The sequence below is a fragment of the Scleropages formosus genome, chromosome 2, assembly GCF_900964775.1.
Source record: "Scleropages formosus chromosome 2, fSclFor1.1, whole genome shotgun sequence".
NCBI classification, from domain to species: Eukaryota; Metazoa; Chordata; class Actinopteri; order Osteoglossiformes; family Osteoglossidae; genus Scleropages; species Scleropages formosus.
The window spans coordinates 10,498,708-10,512,380 of NC_041807.1; the positions used below are offsets into that span (position 1 = coordinate 10,498,708).

The 13,673-nt window shown below is 42.9% G+C and overlaps 1 protein-coding gene across 5 annotated transcripts in view; it reads right to left on the minus strand.

Annotated features, from left to right (window-relative positions):
* Nucleotides 1-4,037: 4,037 nt before the first annotated feature.
* LOC108940665 (E3 ubiquitin-protein ligase RNF13-like) overlaps nucleotides 4,038-13,673 on the minus strand; it is a 41,464-nt gene continuing 31,828 nt past the window's right edge. For all 5 annotated transcript variants that reach the window (XM_018762964.1, XM_018762973.1, XM_018762989.1 and 2 more), the window contains exons 5-10: nucleotides 13,019-13,106; nucleotides 12,295-12,385; nucleotides 11,703-11,808; nucleotides 11,475-11,568; nucleotides 6,866-6,946; nucleotides 4,038-5,668 (exon numbers count right to left, since the gene is read on the minus strand). In XM_018762964.1, the coding sequence (XP_018618480.1) occupies nucleotides 5,307-5,668; nucleotides 6,866-6,946; nucleotides 11,475-11,568; nucleotides 11,703-11,808; nucleotides 12,295-12,385; nucleotides 13,019-13,106 (822 nt within the window). In that variant the 3' untranslated portion in view covers nucleotides 4,038-5,306. The remainder of the gene's footprint in view (nucleotides 5,669-6,865; nucleotides 6,947-11,474; nucleotides 11,569-11,702; nucleotides 11,809-12,294; nucleotides 12,386-13,018; nucleotides 13,107-13,673) is intronic.

A 13,673-nucleotide genomic window follows, 5' to 3' on the forward strand; every position in this document is an offset into this window, starting at 1 on the left:
AATGTCTTCCACTTACATCCTTAGTGTTCACAGGGGTGTTTCCACTGCCACTGTGACTGAGTCCATACATCTCGTTGCTGGTCGTCCTCTACTTTTTGTGTTTTTTTTTTTTTTTCCCCCCTTTTTTCTATTACCACCTTTTCGAGACAATCTGATGTGTTTACCTGGCTGTCTATGCTGTCCTTAAAACTGTCCTTCAACATCGCAGTTCAAATGAGTCATTTTTTTTCCTGTCCTGTTTTTAAGTCCAACATCCACATCCACACAGTGTTCTGGAAAACACTGTTGCTTGAATAGTTATCTCCATTCCTGTTGACGGATCAGTGCATTTGAGGACCTGTACCAGATTTTGTACTGCAGCTCTACCAAGTGTTTTATCGTTTTTGACAGACATGTACATATGTGTGGTTTCGTCCAAGGAAACTCTGGTTACATGGATTTCATGGTAGACGTTTCAGGCTACTTTATTTTTACACAGCGCTCTTCCAAATAAAGATGGCTTAACATAAAAACAATGAAGAATGACTAGAACTCAGATCTGTACAACACTCAAACAGCTCTCTTGAGCAGTGCCTACATAGCACCATGCGTCCTAACCAAACTGTCAGGATTCCCAGTGGAAGAATTATACTGAAGTCTTCATGGAAACTATTTGTATCATGTATTTGAGAGTTATAAAGACCAAATAGTATGCGCAGATATGAATGAGATTTTACAGACTGAAAATCACAAAAATGTGTGTATATGTACACATACCTATGACCAAGCAAATGAACCCCAGGCATCTTTCTACACTCCACTCTGTTCTGTTCCACGACTGTGGCTGGAAACGGGCCCACTGAGGTCCAAAACCATGTGTTTGAAATATAGTCTGGGCTTCGAATTTCTCCTCTCCTTCCTGTCCGCAACCCTTGAGCGGGCAGCCTGTGATCAACTGTCCAATTTCCTCACCCGGAACCATCTCCTTGATGGTTATCAGTCTGGTTTCAAAGTTGGTCACTCCACTGAAACCGCCCTTCTGGCAGTATCTGACACTCTCCAAGCTGCTAGAGCTGCCTCCCTCTCCTCGGTCCTCATCATCCTCGATCTGCCTGCAGCATTCGACACTGTCAAGCTCTCGTTCTTCTCCTCTGCCTCTCTCAAGCGGTGTTCAGCAAGGCTCGGTATTGGGTCCTCTTCTTTTCTCCATCTACACCTCCTCCCTCGGTCCGGTCATAGCCTCCCATGGATTCAAATACCACTGCTATGCTGATGATACCCAGTTCTTCCTCTCCTTTCCTCCTGGTGCATCAGACATCTCCGCGTGCATTGCTGCCTGCCTGTCGGACATCTCTTCATGGATGTATGATCACCACCTCCAACTCAACCTCTCCAAAACAGAGATTCTTTACCTCCCAGCTGGCCTATCCTCCTGTCACGACCTCTCGATCAAACTGGACAACTCACTCAGTCTGGGAGTAACGATTGATGCAAGTCTGTCATTCAACATATCGAAGCCATAACCTGGTCCTGCAGATACATCCTGCATAATATTTGTAGGATCCATCCTTACCTCACTACTGACTCCATCCAACTACTTGTCCAGGCTATGGTGACTTCCCATCTGGACTACTGCAACTCTCTCCTGTGTGGCCTTCCTGCTAATACCATCAAACCTCTGCAGCTTCTACAGAATGCTGCTGCACGAGTTGTTTGATTTGCCAAAGCGCTCCCATGTATCTCCTCTACTCATCTCTCTGCACTGGCTTCCTATAGCTGCCCGAATCAAATTCAAAACCCTGGTTACTGTGTACAAATACATCAATAGAACTGCTCCCAGCTATCTACAAGACTTAATCAACCACTACACCGCAGCCAGGCCCCTTCGCTCGTCTACTTCTGCTTGCTCGGTGGTCCCGTGCACGAAGGTTCTCGGTTCTGGGTCCGTTGTGGTGGAATGACCTTCCCCTGTCACTCAGAACTGCGGAAACTGTCTGTTTTCAAGAAGGGTCTGAAAACCCACCTTTTCCAGATCCACTTCACCCAAGATCTCTCCAGCTCATTTATGGTGCAACTGTTCACGCATCGTAACTCCATAAGCATCCCCAGATACAATCTTTGTTCAGTCATTACTCTGGCGTTGTACTTGCTCATTTGTGTATCTTATAATATTAAAAAAAAAAAAAAAAAAAAATTGGTGGGAGGGTATCGGGATTTATCTATCCTGTGTCTTATGCACCTACTTGAACAATGAACCTCGGTGCAGCAAGTGGTAGGGAGCAAACTAGGTTTGCTTGAGACTCTCATGTCTGCAGCTATGTCTCCTTCTCTCAATGTAATGCATACATTGTACTTTTGCTGAGATGTATGTCGCTTTGGACAAAAGCATCTGCTAAATGAATAAATGTAAATGTACAGTTTGGGGAAGGTCGAGGGACCACAGATTGAGAGTAACAAGGGACAGTTTCCCATCATCTTAACTACACCACCTGCTGCCTCCAGTCAAATTTAAAAAAAATGGTACAATTAGAATCCAAAGTTTAAATTACTTGTTTATGCTAGAAAGCAGTCGGTAACTATAAATGAAGAAAGGGAGACCAAAACTGGTCTATTTTTTTTTACTTGCACCAAAAAGGGTATCTTTTAGGAATACATAAGTATGTATACATGTACCACGCTGATGCTGTACACCACTACGAGCATATAGCGGTTTTTGAAATTCCTCTAATAAGTTAAAAATAGTTGCCATCACAATAATGCATTATGTAATTTTCTGTGGTCGAAAAACCATCCTGACTGTGCCAGTGAAGCCACCTCTTAAATGGCTTGTTAGACTTCACCAAAGACCTTACACTCGATACATGTTGGGCTGTGATTATTGGAAAAAAATGGAATGACTAGTTAATTACGCTGTTACAATTTTGGGTACAGTGCAAAGAAAGACAATTAGTGAAAATGATGGTTTACTTTGACTTTGAATACAAAAGCAAGATAACTGGAAGATTTCCCTTGGGATATCTCTGAAAGTGTCATTTGCTGCCACATGGTTGACATCTGTGACAAACAGGGTTCTCCTTCACACAGGGCTAGTTCCAGGTCTTTTGGGTCTTATTCCCACAAAACAACCGTTTGACAAAACAAGCTCACTTGATCCGAAGATGCAGATATTTGAAGCGATGAAAATAACTTTTACCTTATTCAGTAGTTATACCTTACTCAAACTTTGTCTTCAAGCATGGAAGCTAAAGACATCCCATCCTTTGAGTTACAGATAGGCAATTTAAATTTTCTGCATAGTAGATTTTGACTTCAGGTCACACTGGTGTCTCACTTCTCGACTGTGGGTTTGAACATGGGTTCAAATGCAGCTCAGTCTTTGTGACGTTATCTTCCATGTTTGTGTGGCTTTCTTCCCCAAGTCCGGACTGTTTCAGCTGAATTGGTGACTGCTTTGCACATCGTGCATGAATGTGTAGGACTCTCCTGGGAGGAACTAGTATCCCATCCAGGGTGTACCCTGCCTCACACCCTACGTTTCTGGGGTAAGTTCTCGATCACCACAACTGTGTACTGGACAAGCAGTTGTCGATTATAAAATAGTAAGAGTATCAGCGCTGGAAAGTATTCTCCAACAATACTGCTGACAAGCACAGCCGAATGATGAGGGACATCTCTTTAAATCCATGACACAAAGTATGAATGAATGGACTGTGGCCTCAGGATAGAGTTGCTTTGGTTGTTCTTCATTGCAGTAAGGTAATACTCCACCAGCTTCACAAGTATCTTCTTGGACCTCATTGTCCTTGGAGGTTGTGATCAAAACTCTTCCAACAAAGGGGGTTAATCAAAGTTATTAACAAAAGTCAAAGTCCTTCCCTCTAAAGACGACGATATCGTTCTAAGTCCTAATGGTAACTATAATATTTCTAACAAAGGTCCGGTGCTTTCGGGGAATGAACTTGTTGAAAACCGACGTTCACTTGTTTCAGGTGGTATTTCAGCAGAATTATTCAACCAATACTTTACAGTGAGGTGTAAAAAGGTTCAATGTTAAAAAAAAAAAAAAAGAAAGACTTTCATGCAAGTGTAGCTACCAACAAAAAGTGTTAACTATGTTACGCATTAATGCTGCTTTTAAAACACATTTATCCATAAATTGCACCAGAAGTAAAACTCTAGAAACTATGGCAAAATGCAGAATGTGACCAGCTCCAGCAGCACAATTGCTTTTATTGCATTACAAAATGCAATAAAGTAGAAGGTTCATTAAATGACACTTTGTGAGTCTAATTCACAGCACAGTGATCACAAATTATACAGGAGGAATGTCGTCATTAGGGCTCTCTGGAAAGAGCTAAAGTTTGAAAATGCTAAATTAATAAGTTGGGTAGGCCAAACAATACACATGCATAAGGTATTAAAAAAAAAGACAATAAGACAATTTTCTTTAAAAAGTAAACATAGTACACAAATGTTCTGACCTATGTAAGGAAGGGAAAGGGAGCAAATGTAATTCTGTCATGTTCTGTTACCAAGGTTGTGTCAACGAGAGGCTCATCAGCCAATCAGCACACAGAATCAAACTACTTTTGAAAACCCACAAGCCAAAGCGTTGCAGAGAGAAATCCACATAACGGTTCTCCGCACTTCGGCCGAGTTTCCAACGCCACTTTGGCCGCTCCTTGTCTGTCTGAGCGAACGAGCGGTGCGTTTGGACGAACGGATGCAACACACTCGGGGGCACACTGAGCGGCATTCCAACAGCTCGCAAAAGACACGTTGACGCGTCTCGGAAACTCGCAAGTTACACCTATGATATAAGGAATCGCTGCGTAGTACATCAGTGAAGAAGTGTTACGCAGAGGACTGGATTACAGCATCTGGAACTTCCCCACCTTCTGATGCGCAGTCATACACATATGCAGGCCACCAACATCATTTGCTCTTGTGAAAATATTCAGAAGTCTATACATCTTATGTACATTTTGTTGCCTGTTATAAACAGAGTGCTCCACAGCCCTCCGTTCACAGATATTATCGTTATTCCAGCAAAATGCATCTGTAGGAATCGATGCCTCAAAGAGCCAAACGCTGTATTCTCTGGAGCTACGTAACGAAAACACTCCTAGTCCCGACATTAACTTTGGTTATATTATGCAACATACCTCAAAATGGGGGAATTTCCCTCAGGTGTCTACTGCAAAAAGTGTGGGCTTCCACTCGATAACCCGGGTAGGTCGTACGAGGACAGTAAATCGTGACACAGCGGGAGAATAAAATACAGCAGCTGCGATCTGACACGGAGGAGAATCGACGGGTTCGTTCTCTCAAGCGGTGGGGTCCTCGTGCTCAGGGTGGGAGCGCTGCAGCTGCACCACGACCGCCTCCGCAGTTGCGTCCTCACCGGCGACGCCGTCCATTTCGTCCTCGTCGTACTCGAACGAATCCAGGTCCTGGCCGAGGTGCGACGGAGAGTCCAAAGTGGTGCCGAACGAGCGGCCGCCAGCCGAGGCCAGGGAGCGCAGAAGCGGCGTGTTCTCCGACGCCTCCTCGTTTTCCTCACGGCCGCTGTCCGCCTCGTCCGACTCCGAGTCCGAGTCGTCCTGGGAGGGCACCACTTTCTGTTTGCACACTGGGCATGTCTTCTTGGTCTTTGTGAGCCACGGGTCCACACACTTGCAGTGGTAAGCTGGAAGTGCACAAAAACAGCGTAAGGACGCAGGTGCTTGGGCTCCCACACGCGGTCGCGTGGCACATCTCGGACGTACTAAAGAAGTACCGCGGAACGACTGGCTATACCGTTAAATTGACACTCATCCCTTGCTTCACTGGGTCAGCTTGTTCCGTGAAATCACCGTTAGGTGAACTCCCACTGTGAGCGGAATGACTGAATGATCCAATTAACATTATTATTGAAAAATACTGAAAATTATATTTATATATTTGATTTTTTTAAGAATATATTTTTTCACGTGCTACAATGACGGCTCCAATAACTTCTATAATATTTGGAAAAAAAAAATTTTTTTCTAACTCATTAGAAAACATTTCAACATTATACTTCATTCATTAAACTCTCACAAATAGGCACTCGTCCAGTGCAGGGTCACAGCGGTTCGGAGTCGACTCGGCAAATCCAGGCTGAGAGACAAGTACACAGTACACTGGTACACGGGACAGGGACATCGTGACAGTGAGGTTCACAAATATTTGTTATAATGGAATAAAGTCCCTAAGAACACTTTGTGCCACTCTGGACACTTACTATACAATCATTCTACTGTATATTGTGCAATTCAAGTTTCAAGTTTGTCGTCATAGGTACCGGTACCGTGTACAAGTATCATGAAATTCTTCTTGAACGCTTCTCTACAGACTATGGACAAGACAGAGACAATACAAATACTGCACAAACAAAACAATGACAATGACAGTAAGTAATGCTAATAGCAATGACGATACATTACACAGTATGGCACAATTAATATAGACTTAAAGTTAAAGGATCATTCAGTAGTCATGTAAATATATTTTAGAGATAAAAATACCCAAGCAAAGGCAGAAGCCAAAAGGAAGATGAAGACATGTTGATGATTATTAGGCCATCCAGCCAACACACAACGCGCGATAAGAGGAATATGCCTTTGCTCGGGTACTTCCAAAGACGGCATGACTGCAGAAGAAATCCATCTTTAAGCGATATTAATGGTACCACGCTGTCATCAGTTAACGTGACACAATGACTCTGAGCCATCAGAAATGGATAGACGTGCATATCAAGAGTTATGCATCGGTTGTACATCCACATACACTCAAACATGTCGGAGCTGTTGTGGGCTGTGTGTTTGTGCGGGAGGAGATAGGGGGTGGTGGCAGTGGTCCTCACCGTGAGCGCAGGGCAGAACCCGGAGCTTGTCTCCCTCTTCATACTCATCCAGACAAATGGCGCACATGTCATACGCGTCCCCTGCAACGCACGAGGAGTCCGTCAGGGTGCGCGTCTTCGTTGCAGCCACCCCCTCCCCACGCGCTGGCCGTACCAGTGGTGCTCAAAGCAGCCACCATGCGATTTCGAGACTTGGCTTTTTATCCCTGTTACTGCTGGAGGACCCTGGAGCAAGGTCCTTACCCTCGATCATTTTAACCTCCAATAAAATTACCCAGCTGTATAAATGGATAAATCAGAATACATAGCTTAATGTCCAAACCTAACGTGACTAAATACGTGAATAATTAAGCGCTTACTGCAGCGAGCGATGAAGACCTTGAACGGATAGCATGAATCCAGGACGACGGGACGCTTACTGCAACGGTGACTTTGGATACGACTAATTTCACATGCAGCGAATGCTAAGCGCTGCTGAGTCTAATTAAACTTGGGGTGACCGCTCGTGCGGTTTCAGTAGCAAGAGAGGGTAAAGAAGTGGTTTACCACGTGTCTTTGGGTTGCAAACAAAAGGAGAACACGTGAACTCCCCCCACCCTGAGCCAGATGTGAACCTAAACCCAAATGCGCAGATCGGGCAGCGCTGCACCGCCACTGTAATTTCATACAGAGCTGCCTGAAAGTACGCGAATCCCGTGCGTCCCTCAGTTTTACCACGAAATGGTCATTTAATGAGAAACAGCCTTTCTCATGTGACATAATAGCTGTGTAATGACCAGTTCCATATGTTGCTTTAGATGAAATCATGCGCGTGGTAGAAACACGCAAGTAGTGCAAGTGCAGAAATAAACACCCAAACCTCAAGTTTCATTAGTTAGGTTGTGTAAGCAGCATCAGATGTGTAAATCATAATTTTTTATGCAATTCATAAGTTGAAGATTTTATATAAGAATACTGTATATGGTGGGGGGGGGGGGGGAATCAGCATATACAAACTAAGGAGAATATACCTTTTCTTTTCTGCCTTAACAGGACTCTATTTACGTTCCTAACCTTTTTTTTTTTAACTCTATTTTGGCACTCTGGGGGCTCGGAGCGACTCGGAAGCGCAGCAGGAATTCAGCGTGCGTTCCCTAGGAATGCGACAGCGCTTTTCTGGCCCTTCCGTCAGCGGAACCAATACGGCCATGTCCTCCACTGTTTATGCGAGTTATAAATGAACACGTTTTCCTTCTGTCTCGCAGACGCTGCCAGGACCGTGCGCGACCATATATGGATGAAGCATTATTTCTGCAATCCCCCCCTTCCTTTCCCTTTTCTGAGAGGAACTGGGTTTTACCCTTTGAATGTGATCCTTGTGTGGAGGGGAAGAACAGTGTGGCAGAGAGAGGGACGGAACGAAGCAGCGGTCCACCTCCGGGACCGGAAGTATCAAATGGAACCAACAAATTTAGAAGTGATCTCATCAAACCTGGAGGACATTCTTGTCCTTTTCTTTCCTTTTTCCAGACCCGCTGCTTGGTAACTCAGTAGCTGGGAAAAAAAAAAAAAGCGAGTTCTGTCCCTTTAGTAATTGATACAGTTTGATAACAAATACACTCCGTAGGCGCGATGAAAGGCTGCCTCTAATATTCTGAAAGTTCAACGTTAATTTAGCGAAACGTCCGAGTGCAGTACGGAAGGCGTCGACCTTCACAGCACTAATACATGAGAAAAGACCTCCCTGGATCTCCCAGCACAAGCCATGGACACCTGGGTTCACCCGGAGGATGTCCACGTGCAGCGAGGTGCACTTTGAGAACTCCCTTCCTGCTCGTAGCGTTTCATTCAAACAGCTTAAGGCAGAAATTTTGAGAAGGAAACGTTAAGATCTATCCCCTTCATCCTTGTGCCATCACCAAAGCACAAACATCTCTCTTTGCTTTGGGTCTGAGCTCCGCATCAACGAGGCATGAGGATGGGCTGGTGAAAGAAAAGACAACAGGGAGGGGTTTGAAACTGTTGCGTCCACGCCACCAGGTCATACCAAGTGTTTTACAAGAGCCCAAGAGCATTTCTGTACAGTAACCAAAGCAAGTGTTTGGGTTTACCCGCGTTTACCTACGTTTCACTGTACGAGCACTGGGCAGGCGTTCGTTCAAAGAGCCCGTCTTCCAAAGAAAGCTATTTTTGGAGTTGAAACTGCCTTTAGCAAGGCAAGAGGACCTTCTTTCCCATCTAGGGAGAAAACCTTAAGTCCCTCCCCTGTGACCTGTCACTGAGCGAGGTGAGGGAACGGGTGCCGTGTTAGAGCCGCATCCTTCTGCTGTAAGAGGGAATTTCACACACGCGCAAAAAAACGCCAAAGCCAAGCTACTACCGCATATCCGCCACCAAGCCGGGACGACGTGAGCTCCAATGAATGAGCAAATTGATGACGACTTGCAATGCTGCCTTCCGCTGTGATCATAGCGAGTGTAAGGTAAATCCTACCAGTTTTGTACCTGTTGGAGACGCTTTTCTCCAAAGCACCTTACAACAATTATTACACATTTCAAAATGATTAATACACAATGGCCATTCACACATTTATACAGCACAGAAGTGTAACACACACACACAGACACACACTACAGGCAAATTAGAGTCAACCAGTTCACCTTAAACAATTGCTTTTGGACTAGAACAAAAACATCTGTATACAGGAACACAGCTGTATCTACAGTGCTGCTTGAAAGTAAGTGAACCCTATAGGGATGGTCATTATTCTTGCAGAAAACATTAATATAAATATACAAAATCTAAATGTTAAATGTTAAAATAGACTTATAAAATGAATAAACGATTATGATTTACACACCTGATTCCACTTACCTACTTGGTTTATCCCATGCAACGTGGGGTTCGCTTATTTTTTGCACCTGCACTACTATGGAGAAAAAATACTGAAACTGGATAAAGAAGGGAAAGACTGGAATCACTTCAAAAGTATGTATGTGTTTCTCCCATAAAATAATAGAAATATATTAGAAATCAAATTTAAATAACAAAAACCAGTTTAAGTGCGAGAGCCTCGGGAAAGGCCTAAAGGCACTGCGGATCAGTGCTACAACTAGCATAATCGGTGGGTGGGTGGCAGGCAGTCCAACTGGCCCCTGCCCGCTCCATGACCCCTGCAGGAGAATAGATGGCCCTAGAAGGCAGAAAAAGGAAAGCAAGGAAAAAAAAAAAAAAAAAAAAAAAGCAGACTCTGCAACACGCCGGAACGGTGGTTCTGGAAATGGGTACACATCTAGGCAGACCAAAAGGGCCAACAAAGGTGTCCCCTCGACTCCTAATATATATAATGACAGAAAGCTTCCAAACGCACACGGCTCGCACCACACACTGTCTGCGTTTCAGTTTCGGTACAGACTTCATCGAACGTGACACTCAAAAAAAACAGTTAAAACATCATGCGATCTTAAATCAGCACGACAACAACAACCAGCGCTTGAGAGAATCGGGTGTGTAAGTTTCCGGATTTTTCTTTGCAAGATTTATTCAAAATGTCGACAGTAAAACAATATTGGAAATATTTTGACACTTTTGTTTTCAACGGGAACTTTGCTTACGCAGCCATACAGCAGTTTTAAACGAGGTTCTTTACCAGTTTGCAGTTTAGACAGTACCGTAAGCACAATATTTCTATTAATTTTAAAACTGCCAATCAGTGTCTCCAATAAAAGAAAGGTTATTTTCAAATATACTTCAAGTATATCAATATTTTTATATTTACATGTATATAAATAGTGTTACCAGTGCAATTATTGTAAAAATCGGATTGTGATTTTGGAGGGCTTTCTGGATATTTCGTTTTGACAGTCCGCATAGTCTGAAACCGAAAGCTGGTGGGCCAACCTTGCATTGCTACTATAAGTTCCAACTCGTTCTAGTAGTCAGTAAGATTAAGGGTTGTGGCTGGCTGCACGTTTAATGAGAGGCTCTACCAGGCTGGTCAGGTGCGGTGATGGGTTTTATGGGAAATCATTCCACCACATTAATCTGATCCCCCCCCAAAGTGTAAAGTGAGCACATGCTTTCCATACAGCATAAGAACTGCTACATGTGTAAAGCAATCCTCTGCTAATCTGGCCTTTACATTCTGAAGGGAGCAGAGAAACCCAGCACTGAACACATCTCTTCAGACCTGCAATGATCTTGGGAATTCCTAAAAATGCCCAAATAAACAGGGTCTTTTCAGTACACTTTGCACACTGTCTCGCTCCTTTACTCCAAGTGCTCTAAGCTGCATACACCCACTGACCCTGCATCATCTTCAGATGATCACGACATTAGGGCTTTACTGATGACAGCATAAGGGTTTCATATTGAGTTGATAGTTAAATGGTTATATATGTTCTTTAATGACCCTGAGAACCCAGGTTCGAATCCCACCTCCTGCGGTAATTCCCTTGAGCAGGGTACTCGGGTTGAATCGATAGAGTAAAGTGACCAAATGGGTAAATCACTGTGCGTAGCTCAGTGCTTGTAGAGCATAAAATCTAAAGGCATTTTGTCCCAGTAGACCCAGCACTTGTTCATCAACTCAAAACTTGCTCAACGGCCACAGAGCGCCTGCTCCTCTTACCTTTCTTGTATTTGTGAACGGGGAGCTTCTTCAGTTGGTCTTTACGAAGGCGGCTCCTTCTGGCTCTGTGTCGGTCCTGAATGAACTTGGTGATCTGGAAAGTAGTCAACTAAGTCTCATCGCTCCTTTGTGACGGGCAACATCCCGAGTAGCCAGATCCCTGCCTCGAACCATCGGCTACCGTCCATTGTCATTATTTGATCACTATGCGAATTTCGATCTGCCTACCATGAACACAATGATGAGGATGAGGCAGATCCCGACGATAATGAGGAAGGGGATGAGGTAGTACTCCAAAGGTAGGGTGAAGTCCGGCATGAGGATAATGTGACCCCTTTAAACCAACATTTAAATTGCGTTAAGTACATCTGCAATCGGACAAACATGAAACCACAAGAAAATTTAGCGGAGAAAGACTACATTAAATAATTCTACGGTTTTGCTAATGATAGCATTCATTTTAAAAATGGTGGGCATGTGGTATTCATTAATGATGGTATATGACGGGGATATTCATTAATGGTATGGTGTTCAATTTATCGTAAAGTTGGCCAAAGTACTGTACACTTCATGATATTCTGCAACAATCACAAATTCATATTTACCTGTCTGCATAAAAAAATTACACTTCCCTTTCTTATTTCACTTTGTTTAAAATCAGTGTATTTCTCTAATTAAATGGAAAAAAAAAATAGAAGTAGTGTGAAGGAATTATAAGGCCTTCTGATGAAACATTTGGTAAAGAAACATTGCATGAAACATTGTATGAAACAGTAAAATTACTGAAAATGTAGCCACCTTCCTTCATGGTACAACTCACCCTTTTTCATACATGTAGTCTTGCTTGAGGGAGTTGGCAGTATCCTCACCAACAAACACTGATGGAATGTCTATCTGCTTCAAAACGTACACTAAAACACAACAATTTATTGTCCATGAACCAAATCACAAATATTACTTGCAAAATTAAACTAACCAGAATCACAGAAATATTATCTGATAAATCTTTCAATTTTTTAACTGATGTTTACCAATTAATACTGCAACAGGAAGACCATCTGGAAATTAAACCGAGCTTTGTTTTAATAATTACTTCTGATAATTTTATATATGTTATAAATGTTATTTATGTAAAAGACATATGTCTTTTAGTTGTACAGAGCATTTACATATGAACTCTGTTACACATCCCATTGTGAAACAACCAGTCCTGAACCAGAATCCTCTATTAGCTCATGGAGCCAAACTGGATTCTACAGTAAATTGGTGGTGGCATGTAGTGCAGCAGCGAAGGACAGGGACTTGTAACCTAAAGGTTGCTGGTTCAAGTCCCGCTCCCCAATACTGCTGTAGTGATCTTGAGCTAGGCGCTTCCCCTGAGCTGCTCCAGGGAAAAACCTATCTGAATAAATGAGTCAAACGCTATAAGTCACTTGGGATAAACACATCAGCTGAGCATTGTTAGACATGACATTAATACACACAAGATGGAACATGAACAGATATATTCCTGTGTTTGTGTGTTGGTCCTGTGGGGGACTTACGGTCATCGGATCCCATGCTAATTAAGTCATCAGAGTCCACATTGTGAACAATGGCAGCCTTGTATCCAGCCTTCTGGGCATTAAGAACCTTGGGGAGGAGGGGGAAAATTAAAAAAAAAAAAAATTAAAATGTTTGCATTCAAACATTGGAGAAGTTGTATTCCAATCAATAACATTGCTGCCAACAAGCACAACAGGTTAAATGATCAAGTCGATATGGTCATTTTACAAGAAAGTAGATTTCCTAAAATAACCAAAACACATTAAAATAGTACTGTTTTGTGATTAATGAGGTATTATTAGTCTTAACATCTTAACAAAGGACATTGTCTAAAGTGGAAACGAACCCACTGATTTTTTTTAGCCATATGCAAAACCATTTAACTTTTTATTTATTTAAAACAACACAGTAAATATAACGGTGATTTCGGAGAGAAAAAAATAATTCTAATAACGTGCTTGATGAAAAGATCTAGCTGAAAGTCCCTCTTCCCAGAACGAAGGCCACATTGACAATTACTGATCACCCAAAACAGGAAAGCCTTGATGAAAAAAAGGAAAAAAGGGCTGAAAGCCGTGGTGTCAGCACTATGACTGCTAAGTAAGCAGTATGTATAATGCCAAGGAAACCAGAACTCCAGGATATTTATGTCCC